The sequence below is a fragment of the Vipera ursinii genome (assembly GCF_947247035.1).
Source record: "Vipera ursinii genome assembly, chromosome: 4".
Lineage (NCBI taxonomy): Eukaryota > Metazoa > Chordata > Lepidosauria > Squamata > Viperidae > Vipera > Vipera ursinii.
In genome coordinates, this window is record NC_139514.1 from 49605742 (window position 1) to 49626857 (window position 21116).

A 21116-nucleotide genomic window follows, 5' to 3' on the forward strand; every position below is an offset into this window, starting at 1 on the left:
GAAAGAGTACAGAGAAGAGCAACAAAGATGATCAAACATATAAAGAACGTTGCTGGAATTGGGTATGCTAGTTTAATGAAGAGATGGGCTAGAGGTGACATGATAACAGTGTTCCAATATCTCAGGGTTTGCCACAAAGAAGAGGGAGACAAGCTATTCTCCAAAGCGCCTGAAGGCAGAACAAGAAGCAACAGATGGAAATTAACCAAAGAGAGAAGCAACCTAGAACTAAGGAGAAATTTCCTGACAGAAGAATTAATCAGTGGAACAACCTGACTCCAGAAGCTGTGAATGCTCCAACAGTGGAAGTTTTTAAGAAGAGACTGGACAGCCATTTGTCTGAAATGGTATAGGGTTTCCTGCCTGAGCAGGGGGTTGGAGTTGATAACCTTCAAGGTCCCTTCCACCACCACCACCACCACCACCACCATCATCATCATCATCATCATCATCATCATCTTATTATTATTATTATTATTATTATTATTGTTGTTGTTGTTGTTATTGTTGTTGTTGTTATAATTATTATTATTATTATTATGTTCCTGACAAACCAACCTGCAATTAATTTATTTCTATTGCTAAGAGTAAAATGTTTATGTACACAGACGAACACTCTAACTGAACTGACTTGCTATCTGAAGGATTCATAGGGTGGTGGGGAGAAAATAAATAATTTACCTGGGAAGAAGCTCCTTTGAAGAAAGATAGAATTAATTTCCAGGTAAGAAGATATCCTAAAATAAGGCAAAACTCATCACTCATTGGCTGAATTTCTGCAAATTCTCCAACTGGAATGCATTCTAGGATGTTTTCTAGTAAATCTTCCTGAGTGGTAAGAACAGTCATAAGTGCTGCTGGTGGGGATCTAAAATAAAAAGAGGAAATATTGTGTGTAGAAAAAGAACAATCTTATTTTCTACATACACACCTCTACCTCTCTCTTAAAAAAGCCTTATTGCTTAAAACAGAAATAATAGGAGTATCTTTCATGACACAGTATTTTATTCTTTTCACTCCTTGGCCATCCATGGCATCCATTTACAGAGTAATATAATTCTCACACGTACAGCTTTTCATTTTTCATTTTAAGAGCTCATATATCTTCCTCCACAGCACATATTTTTCTTAGTGTGCAGGAATCCAACAGGAAGCTCCAAAATGCATTAGTATGAGGAAGTCACATTATATCTCATATCTCTTTCTAACTAAAATAGTTTTTTTTCCTCTATTTGTCTCTAGGGACCATGACTAATGGCCATAATTTCCTCCAACCTAAAGAAAAAGAGAGTTAGGAATCTTAGAAGATAAATGATCAAGCTCTGATTACTGCTTATCTTTTTAATGCAAAAACTTAAATAGAATTAGTCTTCAAAAAGTCTCAGTTTGATTTAAATTCAAGTTCAGAAACTTGAGTTCATGATCCATGCTGGAATTTGGAAACAGGAACTTAACATATTTGGGGAAAAAATCTTCAATTACAAAATGTTTAATGTTACGATTTTTCCTATATATAAAACTCAAATTCGCAAATATTACTTGTTTTACCTAGGAGGTGAAACATCTTCCTTCTCCTATTTTCCTCACAATAACCCTAGGAGGTGGGATGGGCTAAGAGTGAGTGACTGGCCCCAAATCACTCAGACAAGCAACTCTATAAATCATTGTAAATATAAAATGAAACGTACAATAATAGCTCCTCCTCTTCATCACCGTAAGACCTGAGATCCACATTGTCAAATTTAGGTAAATCAGACATTAACCTAGAATATGAAACAAAGAAATGAGAAGAACCTATTTATATTTTTATAGCATAAATCTTTATCTGGCTTTGAGAAGTAATCACAATAAAACAATTTCATATTAAAACATTAATTTCTGGTATATGACAGACCCAGTCATTAAAAGGCTACGGTGACAGACTTGGTTTTTTTTTTAATTAATAGCTGCCTTGATTGGCACGACCAGTCATAAAATTCAGCAACTCACCAATAATTTTAGATACTATACATCCCCGGGGAGTAGGGGTAGGGAGGGGATTTCTATGAGGCAGAAAGATGTATCTGCTGATACATATTACACGAGAGGCTGATGTTTGGCTCTGAAGAATGCCAGATTCTTATTGAATGAAAAATAAGTCAGGCAGGTCAAGAAATCCAATGGCCAGGATGATTAACTGAGTCACACTGGTGCCTGTAATATTCATACAGTACATATCTAGAATACTGCAAAGAACCACACAGTACTTGATAACTAGAAGTCTATTTTAATTTTAATATGCTCCCTCCTCCAGCAGATTCATGCCACATCCATGGAAGAAGTTATCAAAGGGAGCAAAAAAGGCTACAGTAGTAAACATCTCTATATTGTACTAAGCTATCCAGCTCTTAAAAATTCTGACGTATATGGGCCTGAAGTTATATTCACTAGTTCTGTTATCTTCCACTGAAAGCAAAGCCTAGGTTGATTAAAAAAAACTATTAGTATATAGAAAATGTATCATATTTTTGTACCGTGATAAAGAATAGTACTTCTACATTCCCTAGCTTTGAAGTATTTCTTATACTGAGAAAATTCTAAATGGAACTAGAACATATCACAGCATGCTCTAAGGAAATGGGAAATAGCTTACTTGTTTAACATGTGGTACACTGTAATTTGAACAGGTCTAGCTCTGAAGAGTAGTAATGGAGAAAAAGTATTTAACAAGGTCTGTAGATTGTCAGGGAGATTTGTTTTCTGACCAGCCACAAATCTGGCAGGAAGCCTGTGGTTCAGTAACTGATCCTTTGATATATATGTTAAAGCTTTGCCCAAGGATTTCACCAAAGAGTTTTGAAATGATGTTTCCATTGCATCTTGTTCTTTTCCTGTACAGAAGGTACAAGATAATTCACAGCCTGAATTTATTCTAACAAATATTCAAGTAGCAATTATAAAGAATGATTTTCAACTAACTAAATAAATAATATTCAGTCGCACTTTCAAAATGAGTTTTACATGATGCCACCACCAGTGAAACGGAAAAACTGAAATGCGTTCAAAGCAATTCTGAAAGAAGATGGTGGAATGGAAACTAGGAAGGAAAAGCAGTATCTTGCAATTATGTGCGGATTTTTTTTTCTTTATAACATCCCGGAAACCACAAAACTGGTGCGCCAGTTGCGCTATCTAGACTGGGATGCCTTACGTACGGTCACTCATGCGCTCGTGACCTCTCGTCTTGATTACTGCAATGCTCTCTACATGGGGCTACCCTTGAAGACCACTCGGAGGCTCCAACTGGTACAGAATGCAGCCGCGAGAGTTGTACTGGGAGTTTCCCGATACTCCCATGTCACACCTTTGCTCCGCGAGCTGCATTGGCTACCAGTTGTCTTCCGGGTGAGGTTCAAGGTGTTGGTAATGACCTACAAAGCCCTTCATGGCATGGGTCCGGAATACCTTGGGGAGCACCTGCAGCCGGCGTCAACTTCCCTCCGCCCAGTACGCTCCCACAGAGAGGGCCTCCTCAGGGTGCCACCGGTCAAAGAATGCCGACTGGTGGCCCCCAGGGGGAGGGCGTTCTCTGTGGGTGCACCGGATTTATGGAACCATCTTCCGGTTGAGCTCCGGATGGCGCCCGATCTCCGCTCCTTCCGGCGCGATCTTAAAACCCATCTCTTTAAACAAGCTGGCCTGGCCTGATGGGACGGGGTGGGATTTTTATAAATGAACTTCAATTTTAAATTGTATTAATTTATGGGCATTGTTTAATCACGTTTTAATAATTTTAATTTTTGTAACTAGTTTTTATGTATTGTCCTGTTCACCGCCCTGAGTCCCCTGGGAGAAGGGCGGTATATAAATTAAATTAATAAATAAAAAAATAATAAATAAAATATCTACCTATTTTATACCGCCAATCTTACAATCACCTCTTCACTAACAAAAACAGGGAGTGTTAAATAGCCCGTCAAAGTATTTTTTATGTTATGGCTCTGCATTGCCTGTCTGTGTATTTATACCCTCCGTCACCGACTTACTGGTGATTTTTGCCAACAGAGGCAGAAGTAAGCTATGAATGCCTTCTGAAAAGAAGTCCTGCCATTCAGACATGAGATTTTCTGGAAATTCTTCAATCATTTCAGGAGTTGCTGCCTGAAAGTACGCACTTAGAGAAGCACTCAGGTCACAGCTAACAGAAGCAAAGACCTGTACCTGTGCGGCAGGAAAGACTTCCGGGTTTTCACAGGTTGTCTGCAAATAATTAAATTAAATTATTTTTTCATAACCAATTTTAAAACATGTCGCATCAAATAATATTTGTTAAGTAACTCTTCAGCTGTACATTTTAAAAAATCTGCCACTTATAACAAATCAAAACAATTTGATTATTAAAATATAAAGTAGTTAAAAGCATATTTGTGCATATTGTTTAAAGAATGATCTATTAACTACTAGAATCTTATATTTTAATAATTCTGTTCTATAGTTTAATCCATAGTACTTTAATTTAGTATAGATGAGACTATCACCTTAATTAAGCACATGCATATATTGATGCAACAATTGATTCTGTTTGCAGAGTACATGATGGAGCAGAAGCGTTTAAAAAAGTCTTAAACATTTTATAATCAGAATCAAAGATCATGTAATGATCACCTTACTGAAGTTTACATAAGCTTTTCCATCATATTTTAGACTTCCAAAAAATGAGATTTTCCCCCCACAAGGAATGTGGCATTCTTTATATGCAGAAATCATATTATTCTCTTTATATTTTGTTACTTACCTCCAACCATGCTAGCATGGAACACATGACAAAATCCCATTCACTCTCCAATAAAGAGAGAGGCTTCTTCAGCAACAGAGAAATGAAACGGATCATTTCTATATTTAAACTAAGCAGCTGTGGATTTGCTTCTTGTAGATTGCTGGGGCAAAAATTAAGAAAATGTTTAGAAGCTAAAACTAAAATGAAAGGGCAAGACAAATGTTTGTATTATAATAAAACCAAGACCCCCAATTTTGCTTGTCAAGATTTCATTTACTAAAGAAAATATTCAGGTGAGAAAGTTCAAAACAAACAAGAATGCAAACAACAAAAAAGTATTCCCAATAGAAAAGAGTATCTGCAACTCAGCACTGCACTATGGAAGCTTAGTTGTTTGCTTGCACATGTTTCATTAACCAATCTAAGAAAAACATGATTTTACCTAGTTGGCTAATGAAAAATCTACAAGCAAACGATCAAGCTTAGAGAGCACCAAGAACTCCACAAAACAATAGCTGATTTATGGACAGTTCAGCTTGTATAATGAGGTATATTAAGGTATTTCTCCTTGGTGAAAATCAACAGACTCAGAGCACAAAAGTATATACTAATATTAAGTACTTCTATATCGCAATGGCAGCTTTCAATAAAAAAACGGATTATTTAATGAAATTAAATTAAATAAATTAAATTAAATTAAATAATTGATTCTTTAAAGTGTGATGCTCTATAATCCTGTATTTAGCTCTGGGAAGTGGGGGGGGGGGGGAAGTGGGTGGGTTTGGGGTGGGAGGGATTTGGGGATATATTATAAAATTTTGTTTTTGTAAAACTCTAATAAAAAAAAGTGTGATGCTCGTTATAATCTGTGAACAATAGGAGTGAATTAAGATGCACTCTTATTCCTGTTATATACACATGATGTCTCTTCTAAAACAAAATGCATTCAAATGCTGACCAGTTTGTCAAAGTTGATAAAAAAGACAAGCTTGCAACTATTGGACTAAAAATCATAGACTGAAATAAATAAAATTCGACTATTATAATGTGAGCAAGGCTGTTTTAGTTGTTTTACAAATTATAATTTACCAGCAAAAAAGAAAACTATCTTCATAATCACTGCGCCAAGATACGATGACCTTCAATATTCCAGCCATTAGTTCTCCGTAATCAGTATCTTGAGTATTCAAGCAGGAATTTAAAATGCCAAGATATCCAAATGCTCCTGAATAGTGTGAAATATCAGTTTAATAAAAGTTATTAAATGTTTTTAAGTATAGTAAGAAAAAAAAATTAAAGGGTTTAGTAATCAGAACTTAATACTGACAATTCTAGTAAAGTAACAAGATCCATTAAAATAGATTTGCAATTATCAATTGCAAATAAATAGGTGATTATGTGCACTAAACGCCCTACCTCTTCCAACTCAATGTAGCATTGGAGAAATTATTTAAGACACTGACCCTCAGTACCGAAGAGATCAGTTCCATTACAAGTCATCAGTTTAGCTGTAAACCTAATGACAAGTTCTTCCTTATCTTCCTCAGGTAAAAACGGAGACAGACTCTGAAGTGTATGCAGGTTCCCTTGAGTTAATGGGAAAAAGCTGTTCATGGGAAAAAGAAAATCAGGATATCAATATAAAATTGTTTTTGTATTAATAAAAAAAAAATACCAAAATCAGGATGACAGATATGTTATATGCAGAACTCTACGAGTAACAAAACTTATCTAACTTCAAGAAAGACAGACATTTTGGACAGCTACACCATTTATTTGAAACAGTTACGGATCTACGGTTAGAAATTTTAAGTAATATAGGATAAAAGGCCATTAGTGAATTCAAGATATGTGTGCGTGTGCGTGTTACTGTTAGCTATTAGTTAATATAAGATTCAGAAGCAATAGACAACTATTACAATCCTATGTATATGTGTGTGTATACACTTATGTGTATGTGTATACACATAGATGTATATGGATATACATATATACATACAAACACAAACACATACAGCTCTACAGAAAAGGACAAAGTTTCTTCTGAGACCAATAATGGTAATGGCAACATCATCTCTATTTGCAATGGAAGATGTTCTGTACAGCCTTTTTTCCTGTCTTGATTCAATCAGTGTATTAGTAGGACAAGAAATTATAATCCCCACATACTCCCAGTTTACTATCTACGGTATCATACCTCTCAGATGAATCAAAAAGTGCTTTAATCTCACAGGGTGGAAAGTTTTTTGTATTTATCAATTTAGCCATTGTTAAAGCCCAAAGTTGTCCACTCTCTTTTGATCTACAAAGAATACAAAGTTTCTAAGATTAACATGATTTATATATGAGTACAATAAAATCATTTGTATTTACAGTATTTTAGGTAAGAATAGTTTGTATGAAGGTACTGGTACATTAATAATGAAAAAAATCAAGATAATTTCTAATAAAAGCCTTATGAAAAATACATATTTTTTCTTCAATACTTACCTATTAAACAATATTTGTAAAAGTTGGGAAATATTATTGAGTAGATAGAAATTTTCATGTGAAATTTTCATTACTTCAGTATCATGAAGAAATTCAAGTAGCAGATCAGATGGATTTGCTAATTCTTCAATCCACTGTAAGGCATACAGCTGTTCTACAACTAGAAAAACAAAAATGTATTTTTTGTAAAATTTAACAGTTACTAGTTAGATGTATATAATTATTTAACTCTTTATGGTTTTATTAAATAACAAAACACTGTATTTAGTGTATATATTTATGATTTACATTTGGTTTATTAATTTACTAAATAAAAATAATTATGTATAATAAGAAAACTTACGAAAGCTTATTTTAATTATTTATAAAACATTTTACTCTTGTAGTTCTTCTAAACTTTATAATAATTTTATAATAATTATATAAATAGTTGTAATAATTATGTAAACTTGTTATAATAATTGCCTGCAATTAGTGCAGGTTCGCATCCCACCAGGCTCAAGGTTGACTCAGCCTTCCATCCTTCCGAGGTAGGTAAAATGAGGACCCAGATTGTTGGGGGCAATTAAGCTGACTTTGTAATAATGCCACTTGGGGGGGGGGGGGGCGAAAGCCCTAATAAGCAGGCATATACATAGAATGAAGGCTACTGCTAAGCTTGTAAGCCGCCCTGAGTCTTCGGAGAAGGGCGGGATATAAATGGAATTAAAATAAATAAAAATAAATAAATAAAGAATTGAAAATGAGAGGCAACAATGAGGACCAATAGTGGTATTTCAACAAATATAGAATGGTTTCTGGAATAGAGTAGCCTTTCTCAACCTTTTTAACTTGGAAGAAGCATTAAAATAATTTTCAGATCTTAGGAACTCCTGTATAAAAATTGGAAAAAATATTAAGACTGCACAAAACTATTCACTTCTAATCTACACAATTCAAGCTGTAAACATTTTGAATTGTGTAGATTAGAAGTGAATTGTTTTCATGTCCCAACAGCAAAACAATAGGCCCACAGCTAAGTCACAGGGCGCAAAAATTCCCCTGCCACAAGCACTAGCATTTGGCACCGTAGATAATTTAAGATGATTTTTTTTTCAATCTTGTTCCCTTGGTTAACCCATAGTTACTTGAAGCAGAACACTAGGGTTTCAAAAAGCTCTAGTTGAGAAATGCTGGCCTAGAACCAGGAAATATCACTGTGGATGGCACCTATTAATTATGCAAAATGGTGCTATCCTATCATAAGATATGTTTGTGACATTCATTTATCCAAATAGGTCATTATTGACCCCTAAAGTTTTAAATATAATTTTATTATATATTTAATGTAACATATGTCACATTTCTCTTTGGCAAAATGGCAATAACAGGAAAAAAAAGAATATAATAGATTGTCACACACAGGTATTAATTAATTTTTTTTGGCTGTCACTTACTGATATTATCAATGTTTCTTCTTTCTACTTCAGGATTTTCAAACACAACTTCCTTTTCCAGTATAAATAATGCCATTCTACTAAGCAGAGCTGCAGTACAAAGATGGCTTGGAAGTTTAGCTGGGATAGAAAATGTATTATCTATTCCAGGTAATTCACAATTTATACTTAGTCTTCCTTCCAGAAGTGGTTTCCTCAACCACTGTAATGACATATAGAAAGAGTATAATATATATTCTTCTGAGACAAGCAAAATTTCAAATATTTCATTCCATACTGATACAAAATTTCATGAATATGTAACATTTAATTAATGATAATAATTAAAGCTAGATAGGACACTAATTGTCAAGGGATATATTTACCTTACACACATATAAAATATACTATAAATATAAATATAATGTATAATTATATAAAGTATATTTCATACATGGAAAAAATAACACTGCTATACTTAAAATATATTTCAAATGAGTATGCTGAAAGTAATTATTATAATGTATATTTTATAATAACAATAACTTTCTTACACCTTTCATTTATTTTAAACTTAGAATAATTAATGAAGGATCCTTAGATGAAAATCTTACCAGGTAAATATATGAACACTGACGAATACTCTACCATGTATCAATTTTGCAATGGCCTACATCAGGGGTGTCAAACTCAATTTCATTGAGGGCCACATCAGCATTGCGGTTGCCCTCAGGGGCCGAGTAGGTATGGGTATGGCCAGGGTATGGCCAGGGTGGGCGTGGCCTACTGGGTAGGCGTGGCTAGAGTGCATATGGCCTACTAGGTGGGCATGGCCAGCTGTACATCATTCGCATCAAGAGTGCCTATGGGGGCCTGGGCAGGAGTGGGACAGATCTGAGGGTCTCTGGCAGAAGGAGGGTCTCTGGGCCAGGGCCAAGGCAGTGGGGGCCGTTCCCTCACTGTTTCCAGGATGGTTTTGCGGGCCACGTGAAACCACTTCGTGGGCCAGATCCGGCCCCCGGGCCTTGTGTTTGACATGTCTGGCCTACATACCTCACTGGACAGAGACTCCCGCATCTTTTCCCATTCAGTCTGACTTGGAGTAAGCCATTCAATATAATCTTCCAGAACACAAGCAGAAACATCTTCAGCTTCTAGCAATGTAGTCAACAAATCATTGACCACAGAGATCAAAACCTGCAAACTGAAAATCAACCAACTCTTTACTTGATACAGAATTCAGATAATAGCAAAATACCGGGGGGGAAAACACATATCTAATAAAATAGATGCAAGCGGACTAAGACTAATAATGAAACCATCATTTAGTATAATGAGCCTCAGCAAACCTCAGGCTCATACAGTGAGCACTAAAAGAATCTCTGTAATGATTTGGAAAGTAAATCTGGATGACTTGGCAGCATACGCATTTTAACAACACAATACAACATACAGAATATCCACGGAAGACAAGTCCATGTGGTAAACAAAAGCTGAGAATGGTAGTTTATTGATTAAGTGATTACTGTCACTTAATCTCAATAAAGCTTACTTTAATTTTTTTTTAAATTTTAATTTTAATTCCATTTATATCCCGCCCTTCTCCGAAGACTCAGGGCGGCTTACAAGCTTAGCAGTAGCCTTCATTCTATGTATATGCCTGCTTATTAGGGCTTTGCTCCCCCCCCCCAAGCGGCATTATTACAAAGTCAGCTTATTGCCCCCAACAATCTGGGTCCTCATTTTACCTACCTCGGAAGGATGGAAGGCTGAGTCAACCTTGAGCCTGGTGGGATGCGAACCTGCACTAATTGCAGGCAGCTGGTGTTACTTAAGGAGGCATTAGCCCATTGCTCCACCAAGGCTCTTTTATGGGAAAAGGAACAAGAACCAAAACGGGATGGGGAAAATGAAGTTCCATTTACGTACTACCGTTCATTTAGCAACAGTTTGAAGTTATGAAGCGGCTGAAAAAGGTGACATACAACCAATCCTTGGATTTATGACCAGTGCAGCATCCCCACAGTCACATGATCATGATTTGGATACTTGGCAACTAATATACATTTACAAGGGTTGTAGCATCTTCTGAGGTCATGAGATCTCTCCATCTGCGACCTTCCCAGCCATGACAATGGGGAAAGCCAGATTCACTTAGCAACTGAATGATTTAACAACCATAGCACAAAAGATGGTAAAATTGTGCACGGTCAAGTGGTGATTCACTTAATGACCACATCGTTTAGTGATGGACGTTCAGTCCAATTGTGCTCCTGCTTTCAAACACAATAAATGTTGATCTCAGGATGAAATACGAACTTTTACTTAGAGGATATTTTAAAATCTCTATTAATCTGAGTTATGGCTAACTTTGAGCAAATAAATTATGCAGTGCATTCTAGAGCTACCTTTTTATATCCGACACTGATGTCTGAAGCTGGTTCTTAACCCAGAATGCAGATTTCTGTAGGAAGCTGCTCTCCTTCTGCAGAATGCTACGCTGATGCACAAGTGAAGTGATGCCACACATCCAAGTATGCTTTAATTTATTTATAAGGAAATCTACATGAAAAAAATGGATCAAAATGTAAATTATTAAACAGAATGATACACATGCTGTAAAACTGAAAGCTTTTGAGCAGAATCATGTTTTCATCACTTAACCAAGAAATCTATGCCCTTATTTTTCAATGAAACTATTTATGGACAAATGATAAAAAAGTTTATCCAATTATACTTAATATACATTCAAGTACAGATTAAATGGCTTAACTCAGACAGGAAAAACACATTACTACATCTGCTTGCTAAATAATACCAGGCCTAATCCATCCTTACTCTGTTTTACAGAATTAAATTTTTTTCTGTTTCTGCCAGGATTGGTGTTTTTTTTAAGAAATTGCACATTTCTCAACTGAAAAAGGTGTGGTTTTAGTTCATGTTTAAACAATGTATGTAAGGTACATTCAAACATGCACTTAAATGCAAAGATTCTGTTCTCCCAATATTTCTACCTGAAAACACAATCACCATTTTTGTAATCTTTAAAGTTACAAACAGGAGGTAAGAAATATACCCCAAAAAACCCAATATAGAATTGGTCATGCATACATAAGCAACTGTACCTGATAAACGTGTTATATCCCGGGTCTGTGCACATAACTGGAAAATAGTGAATAGCAAATCTTCAGAGGATGGCATCATTAAACATCCTTTAACCGAAGTGAAAAAACTAGAAGCTATGTCACAGATCAAAGACACTGACAGTTCTGTATTTCCAGCTTCTGAAAGATCCTTAGCTTTTGAGAGAGCGGCTTGAAGTTTGTCAATTATTCTTTTAACATAAACTTCACCAATTAAGGACTCTAAGGATTAAGAGAGAGATTGATCATAAAACCACCAGCTCTACTATTATCAGAGAATTCTCATTTTTAGTGTCCTGAAAAAAAAACTGGCTTTTTATTAGCACACGATAAATACTATACTGTCTGACTTACCTATACCAAGTGCCTCAAATGCTCTATCCATGGCAAGTTAGTGTTCTAATTCTTCTAGAAGTCTATTACTCATTAGTAAAGTCTGAACCACTTACCATTTTTAATTAACTGAGATAATACCAAGCTTAGGAGAGTCCATTGTTCTGAATGAAATGATTCGGCTGAAGTTACTGTCATCTTCAAGCTGATGTTACACAGATCATCGGCCAAAGTCACAAGCTTCTCACCTAATACATCTCCTTTTAGCCATGTAGAACTTAAGGAATGTTTCTCCGAGCTTGAACAGGCCTAATGTTTAAAAAGTACACAAATATTTTTCAAATTAGTTGTTTACTCTTTTAATCTCCAAGTAAACCTCTTGGCTTGTTATAATAATCTACATTAAAAACATGCACTTTATGCTTTTTAAATGTGTTCTTCAAAGTACCAGATCAGTAAGGTCCATTAAAGCATTATATATAAAAGGTGATATCCTAACCCACAGAAATACTTCTAATCAAAAATACTAGATATTAAATTTAAAGACTTGGTTAAGTCACAGTTAATTAAAATTTTCCATCTTGAAAGCAATCTTGAAAAACAGGCTATCACTAAGAAAAGGCAGTTTTCTTTCTTTCTGTTCAAACCATCTGAAACCACTGTTTCACTTTAAAGCAAACGGGACTCGGTAAGAAGCTGCTGGAAAAACATATTTGCTTATGCCAACACTTTTTGTGAAATTTTGTGAAATATTCCTTTAAACATTCTGCAGAGCCATATTCATTTGAAAGACAGAAAGTCATGTGGTATGTTTTTTGCTCAGCTGAAAGCCATGCTGTATCTTTTTCACTTATTAACGTTTTCCCCAACTTTATAAGTTTACACAAGGCAGTTTACAGACATTGTACTCCTTCCAGCCTATTTTCCCCATAGCAACAACCCTGTGAGGTGGATTGGGGCGAGTGATTGACCCTGTATTGTCAGCTATCTTCCCCGAGTCTGTCTTGAAGGTGAAATGGAAAAGAGAATTCTCTGCGCTTCCTTTTTTTAACTGATCTGCTCCCTGTCCAAAGCATTTCACTATTCTCAGAGGTTCAGCAGAAAAGAAAAATCAAGCATTACCCTCTTGGCTTGCTCTCATCTAAATTTCCTTAGATGTTTATTTCAAAATCATCTATCTATATGATATATAACCAAAACATAATAAAAAGGATATAGTTTGTAGTCAGAAATGTTTATGCAATGAGAAATTGCCTGCAGGCAGGCAAAAGAGGGGAAGCTGATGCCAAACAATATGAGCTCATCCATTTCAAAGGAACAGTGTCCCAGCAAGCCATAACTAGAAGGAACAACTAAATTACACACACACACACACACACACACCCTATGCATACTGAAGCAACTTGGTGCTTTGCTGAATCCCAGACCAATATGAATAAAATTGGGGGCAGGGAAAGATTTAAACGTACCTTTTGGACTATTTGAAGAAGAATACTCCATTTTAGATCCATCTTGAAAAGAAAAAGAAATACCATCAAAACATGACAATAAAAACCGAACAATTTCCCAGAGTAATGTAATATTAGGAAGAGATATGAATTCAACGGAGAAAAGGTGAATCTGGGTATGAATGGCCATACATGATATACCTATTGGCCACTTATTAAAACAGCTGTGTTCTTCCCTGGGCTTTGAAATTACCTGCATAATCACAGAAAAACAATTATTTGATCTAAGGAGGCGCTAACATGTGCAACATTTTCATCTACAAACTCTAAACTGTACAGATTAGACTGCTACATAGCTCTATTTAATATTGTATTTAATATAATCTTCTAAAGAAACATACATACATATGGCCCATGCATAACGTCTCACTGTTTTATTCAACATGAAAACTAGACTAGATTTAAATGAGATCTATTTTCATTGGGTATTCCTAGTCAGAAGCTCAGAAAATGTGTACTTGAAGAAAATTCAATCTTTCCCCTTAAGCATAGTACTTTATTTGTCGCATCATCAGAAAGTATGGCTAGTGAAAATGTAGACAAAAATCTGAATGTTCACAATACCTAGAGCAGGGGTCAGCAACCTGAAAAAGCAAAAGAGCCACTGGGAACCGGTTCCATCACACATAAAAAAAAGTGGGAGCCCCGCGCGTGCATCCACGCACGTGCATGCGCATAAAACAAAATGTTTTGCGCATGCGCAAAACATTTTTTTGCGCATGCCCAAAATGTTTTTGTGCATGCGCGCGCGTGGATACACGTGCGCGTTTCCACTTTTTTTTATGTGCACACCTGCATGCCAGCAGCGACGGGTCTCCGTGGTGACGGGCGCTGGGTTGCGGCGCCGCCTTCAGCCCGGGCGTCGCCGGAGCCACCCCCAGGACCTCCAAACTGCCGCCCGACCTCCGCCCGAAAACCAGCAGGTCTCGACACGGGTGTTTGGGCGGAGCTGCGCACGCACCTCTCCAAAGGTTTGGAGAGTGAGCGCGCACCTCTCCCAAGCCGCCGCCGTCCGGAGACCTGCCGCGTTCGTCAAACATTGATGAACACGGCAGCTGTGCAAACGGGATTGCGGCGGCTTGGAGAGGTGCGCACGCACCTCCGCCCTTCGGAAAGGTGCGCGCGCACCTCTCGGAACGGGCGGTGCCACTCTCCATTTGGAGAGGTGCGCGCGCACCACTGCCCATTCAAAGAGGTGCGCGCGCACCGGGCGACTGGGAGCCGCAGGAGACGGCTCAAAGAGCCGCATGCGGCTCCGGAGTCGCGGGTTGCCGACCTGTGACCTAGAGGGTGAAACTATGTCTCAGAAGACAGATGTTGCCTCTCTCTTAATTGACCTTCCAAAACCTAGGAAATACATTTAGTTTGATATATAAAACTGATTTCAGTGGGACTTCAATACTAATCAATTTACAGCTTCCCTGATTAGGAAGATAGTATGAAGCAGCAGCTGATTTTGTGCTATACTTTATGATATTATTTTACAGTGTTGGCCTGAAAACTCATTGTAAACTGTACCATGAAATGGATAAATAAGAAAAATCAGTAACAGATAAAAAACAGATGCTTTTAAAGGATAATTAAAAGTACTTTTATAACTACCTTAATGCAATTCCAATTCTAAATATTAAGAAATTTATGCATATTATTTGGTAAGCCATAGCTACCAAGATGCAAGTACAAATGTTAGTACTGCAAATTCTAATTAGTCTAACAGAATGTATTAAAACAAACTGAATGAAATCAATTTACTGAATAAGAAAACTGTACCTTTGTTAAATCATTGAGAATATTTTCCCTCTCTATGGGACTGCTGCAGCAATGGAGAATGCTATATAAAATATCAACCAAGAAGTCTGTCTCTTTTCTCCAATCTTCTTTCAGCCAAACAATTAACTTTTCATGCAGAAACTGAATAGATGGATTTTCATATTGAACATCGTTTCTTTCTTCTACAAGCACCTGGAAAACTTTACGAGAAGCAAAGTTGCTGAGCAGAGCAGAGAGGAACTTTAAGTGTTGGTCAGATGTCTGTTGACTGGTATACCCTATACTTAGTACTGCAAGTTTACAAACTAAAGCTTCTAAAGATTCATTCTGTAGAGGAAAAATATGTTTCCCATGAATTTCATGAATAACATTACTGGATTCATTGCTAGTTCTCATGTCAACAAAATTCTCATGTTCGGTGTTAATTTCAGCTTTTCTGTCTTCTGCAAATCTTACATTTACAACTTTTTTTCTATTTTTTTTCATCTTGTTTTCTGGGTTCTGCAGAATTTGCAACAAAGAAGACATGGCAGCCAGCGATTTCTCATCTGCGTCCATTACAGCAACATGTCCCACACATATATTTGAAAGGCCATCCCAAAAGTTAGATAACATTCTCTGAAAAGTGAGGGTTGTTCTATCATCATCAGTTATTTCTGCTTTTGTTTTCCAAACATTCAGCATGTCTGCAAGTTCATAAAACAAAGGTCCATTTTGTAACTTGGGCTCTTTAATTACTGTATCAATGAGAGGAATTAACTGCAAAGAAAAAAAAACAAATGTATTTTAATCCCAACTTGAACTAATACCTTTTGTGAAAACTGTTTCAACCAAAGCAGCATTTTTTTAATTTTTAGTTATTTTTTACAAACCCATGTGGATTCATTTCATGAGCAGAAGTGAGACAGAGGGAATAGGTATGTGAAGGTAGTTCTCAACTTACAACCACATTTGAGTCCCAAATTTCTGTTGTTAAATGAACTTTTTCCTAGTTTACGACTTTTCTTGCCACAGTTGTTAAGTGAATCACTGCAATTGCTAAGTTATTAAAATGGTTATTAAGTGAATCTTGCTTCCCCATTGATTTTGCTTGTCAGAAGGTAACAAAAGGGGATTACATGACCCTGGGACATTGCAACTGTCATAAATATATACCAATTGCCAAGCATCCCAATTTTGATCATGTGAACATGGGAAAAATGGTCATAAGTCACTTTTTTCAAGGCCATTGTAACTTCAAATGGTCACTAAACGAATGATTGTTAAGTTGAGGACTACTTGTGTCCAGGTCGATGCTGTGTACAAACCAGCAATAATATAATTAGAGAAAATAGAAGTCTCATTGCTGTGTAAAGGGGAAATGTTTATAGGAGGAGCAAACAGAAGCAAATTTTATGACAAACATGTATTTTCAGATAACATTTTTGTTGCTTCAGAAGAGCATATTTCAACTGGAAACTGTTCAAACCACTGGTGCAAATTAAACTCACCAACCTAGTATTAATATAAAACTCAGTTAAAACCTCTAAAGATAATCCAATATTTTATTTTTGCCATGATAACATACCTGGATATTTATAAGCATTTCTTGTATTTTAACTTGTTCTTCTTCTTCCCCAATATTCTGTAGGACTGTAAACTGTAAACACTCCATAAAAGTTGATATGATGGCTGAAGATTCTGAACGACAAACCATCGCTCTTTCAGTGAACAGCCTAAGGAAACAGAATGAACACCGGCTTGAGTTATTTGTAAAAATAACGAAAGCAGGAATCAATCAATCAATCAATTAAAGTTAATTTTCACATTCACATCGGATTAAAAAATGCTATAATCAATAATTGGATTCATATGGTGTTTTTAGCAACAGCAACTGAAAAATTAGCACCAGAAACTTAAAATTTAAAAACATAAAACAAAAAAATGCTACGCAGAGGAAAGCTTACAAACTTTCATCATCGAAATACTACTTTAAGTTTCATTACAATTCTCAGAAGACCTAGTGATTGCAGTTTTCAAATTCAACTATTTCCTATTCATCTTTAAATAAAACATAAAATATTATCTACACATGCACACACACTTAAAACATAAAACACAAACATTATTTGATTAAAAAAGCATGAGCTAATTATCATACCCGTTAATTATAGAAGTGAAGAATGTTGTTGAATAGTTCAGCTTTGGATCTGCAACATTATGAGGCACCTTGCTAATAAATGGTAAGATATTAGGATATATAATAGTAGCAAGTCCCCTTCCTCCTTCTCGAAGCACTGTCCATAATTTTGGTAGAACTCCTTTTTTTGCATTCACGTGGCTCCAACAATCCTACAGAGCAATAAATGTGAAGCAGTAAATTACAGAATACTTTGTTTCTTGATACTGAAAATGAAGCATCCTAGTTCCTTGACTTGATATTAAATAAATTATCTGGAGACAGAGACGTTAAGGCAGGGTTGTCAAACTCAATTTCATTGAGGGCCGAATCAGCATTGCGGTTGCCCTCAGGGGGCCGGGTGGGTATGGCCTGGGTGGGCGTGGCCTACTGGGTGGGCATGGCTAGAGTGCGTATGGCCTACTGGGTGGGCATGGCCAGCTCTACATCGTTCGCATCAAGGGTGCCTATGGGTGCCTGGGCAGGAGTCGGACAGATCTGAGGGTCTCTGGCAGAAGGAGGGTCTCTGGGCCAGGGCCAAGGCAGTGGGGGCCGTTCCCTCACTGTTTCCAGGATGGCTTCGCGGGCCACATGAAACCACTTCGCGGGCCGCATCCGGCCCCCAGGCCTTGTGTTTGACATGTCTGCGTTAAGGTATCCATAACTAATTCAAATATTATGTACTGATTCAGAAGGGGAAAAATTAAAGTGCTGATATGAAAGATAAAGCCTACCCATTTAAATCTTCTACCAAATTATTAGTGAAATATCAAATATGTTGGCTGCATTAGATAAAAACAAAATCCAATTGAGTTATGCTTATTTATTAAACAGTCTCAAAAATTTTTTTTCAGGTGGCTCTTTGGCAGTAGGCTTCCTGATTTAAATGGGAGGTACTAGGAATTACTCAAGATGACCTTGGTCAACTGTGAACCTGAGAAGAGGACCTAGAAGGTAGAAATTCTCAGTGGGAGATGTCAGAGAATTGTGTTTCCATTTTTCCTTCCAGCTGCCTGCTATTTTAAGAACACCAGGTTTTTAACAGCATGTTTCAATATTTTTTCTTTTTATATTTTCAAATGTTGATCGACTGGTTGAATGCTGATCTAATTTAACCCCCTGCTGAATCTTAAAGTGATTTTTTTAAAGTTCTTTTTTATTGTTTTATTGGCTGCCATAAATAACTTCCACTTCTTCCACATGGAAGACACGGGCAAATTTTGGGTAGTGAAAGAGATTTGATTTGATTTACATTTGGACTGAACTTTCACTATAGGAATTTTGTATTTTATAAAATAAAAAACCCCTCTGGTCTTAGTTTTTTAAAATTTTGAATGGAAATCTTTTTTTGGGGGGTTGGGAAATTTCTTCTCAATGTTTTTGAGGCTAATTTGCTATGGTGCTTTTCATGTCTTTGAGAGGAGCTGTTTACAACTATAAAAGTTCCGACTGTAAAAGTTTAACTACTGAAGTATTTTGGACTATATACATAAAACTATAGTAAAAATGCAGGCAATATATTAAGACAAAGCTTATTGGGAAAGTTGGAAAAACAGAATACTTTTTAAGTTGAAATTTTGGATAAGAAGCTTGATACAGTAACAATGATTTTAAATCAACTTGAAGACGGTAACCAGATGCAAGTAACAGCACTACAACAAGATTTACAACTAGATGTATTAAGAGTGTAATTTGCTGCTGGCATACCTGAAAGATGAGATTGACTTGGAAAATACAAGCTGATTAGAGAACTCGGAGAAAGATATGAATTTTAAAGACTCAAAGTTGATAGAAATGACTAGTGATGTTTTTCAAGATCAAAGGAGATTGGGGAATGAAGTTATTATACCCAGTCAGAAAACATGTAAGAGATGTTATGTTACAATTTACAGGAGACATTTTGATACAACAAATGCTATGGAGATATATACAACAAAGACTTTAGGGAATAAAATCCAACTGTTAGGAAAGATCCCACTTAATATCTTAAGGATAAGCCTTATTTTTAATAACCAATTGAGGATATTTGATCCTGAATGGACCAGAGACAATGGTTGTGATGACTTACGGTAGACCTGAAGCCATTATGGACTCTCTGTGAGTGGAATACCTTAAATAGACTGCTAACAGAGGGTTTTGAAGTTTAATTTAGCTCTTGGTTTTACCTGTTAATTATGTTTCCATATAGTCGATAGATGTCAGGATAATTGGGTTGGGTAAACAGAGTGGTAGAAACTTATAAATTGTGGGTTGCCTGCTTCGCAAGGGGGGAGGAGTTATTATCTTTGAAGTATATTTATCAGTATTCAATTCCGGAGACAATTTAAGTGTATGTGGGTTTTTTAATATATTTTTGTGTATTTTTTTCTAATTTTGTTTTTTGTATTTTTTTTGTTTGTATTTTATTTATTTATTTATTTATTTATTTATTTATTTATTTATTTATTTATTTATTTATTTATTTTTATTACATTTATATACCGCCCTTTCCCGGAGGACTCAGGGCGGTTTACAGGGTAATTAAAAACCAAAATACAAAAGTTAAAAAACCAAGTTTTAAAAAAATTAAATTTATCCCTGTATAAGTAAAAACCCCAGTTAAAATAAAGTTAATCCTCAGCCTGGGCCAGAGAGCTCGAAGAGCCAGGTCTTCAGGTCCCGGCGGAATGAACGGAGGTCGGGGGCAGTCCTCAGCTCCACTGGCAGCTGGTTCCAAAGGGCAGGCGCCCCCACTGAGAAGGCCCTATCCCTGGGTGTCGTCCGCCGGCAATTTAAACCATTTTAATGGTTTAAATAATGGTTAATGGTTTAAATAAAATAAAAAATGATAAAGATATATAATCTGAAAGATGCCCATGAGTTAAGTAATGGCTTCATGTATAATGATGTAAAAACATAATGACTTCCAGAATTACCTCAATAGTAGTAAGAACATGAAGTACAGCTTCCCAAAGAGCAAGGCATACAATAGCATCACTATCATCAATGCTAAGGAGAACGGCTGGACAAACTCTTGATGCTTCTGCATTCATGGACTCAGGAATGTACTGACAAAAGGTAGTAATCACCTCAAAGAAAGCAGAACGAACCTAAAATAGAACAAGAGGAAACCTGAATATGTTCATGTTGACATGCTTAGACTATAAGTAGACCTCGGTTAATGATGGTCCTATTAAGCCACCATTCAAAGTTACGGCAATGCTGAAAAGGTTTATGAAAAACCTTCCCTGTTGTTTGGGTTCACCCAATTGTTTGGGATTATATCTTTCCGTCAGCCTGCAAAGCAGACCAGGCAGGAAATATAGCTAGATGAGCTAATTCAACCTTACAGTGAAAATTACATTAACAAAATCTTGCAAGTCCGACAAATTGACATCTCTCCCTCATCCTTTATAACCAAACTAGGAAAGGTGTCTTGTGAGCTGCTTACCCTGCCCATATTCCTGCTGTGGGCTAAACTGCCTTTTATCTGATTGTTCCCTTTGCCTTGTCTCCCAAAGTCAGTGCCACATGCCATTATATCTTCTGACATTGTAAAGCAAA

At 36.3% G+C, this 21116-nt stretch overlaps 1 protein-coding gene across 1 annotated transcript in view; it reads right to left on the minus strand.

The window, feature by feature from the left end:
- LTN1 (listerin E3 ubiquitin protein ligase 1) overlaps positions 1-21116 on the minus strand; it is a 33472-nt gene that overhangs the window by 5005 nt on the left and 7351 nt on the right. The window contains exons 7-25 of the mRNA XM_083361808.1: positions 20489-20662; positions 17556-17746; positions 16983-17130; positions 15416-16174; positions 13607-13648; positions 12254-12446; positions 11787-12026; positions 11070-11223; positions 9715-9865; positions 8683-8884; positions 7247-7406; positions 6954-7058; positions 6220-6362; positions 5846-5981; positions 4775-4916; positions 4026-4239; positions 2633-2870; positions 1689-1763; positions 682-868 (exon numbers count right to left, since the gene is read on the minus strand). Coding sequence (XP_083217934.1) covers positions 682-868; positions 1689-1763; positions 2633-2870; positions 4026-4239; positions 4775-4916; positions 5846-5981; positions 6220-6362; positions 6954-7058; positions 7247-7406; positions 8683-8884; positions 9715-9865; positions 11070-11223; positions 11787-12026; positions 12254-12446; positions 13607-13648; positions 15416-16174; positions 16983-17130; positions 17556-17746; positions 20489-20662 — 3654 coding nt within the window. The remainder of the gene's footprint in view (positions 1-681; positions 869-1688; positions 1764-2632; positions 2871-4025; positions 4240-4774; positions 4917-5845; positions 5982-6219; positions 6363-6953; positions 7059-7246; positions 7407-8682; positions 8885-9714; positions 9866-11069; positions 11224-11786; positions 12027-12253; positions 12447-13606; positions 13649-15415; positions 16175-16982; positions 17131-17555; positions 17747-20488; positions 20663-21116) is intronic.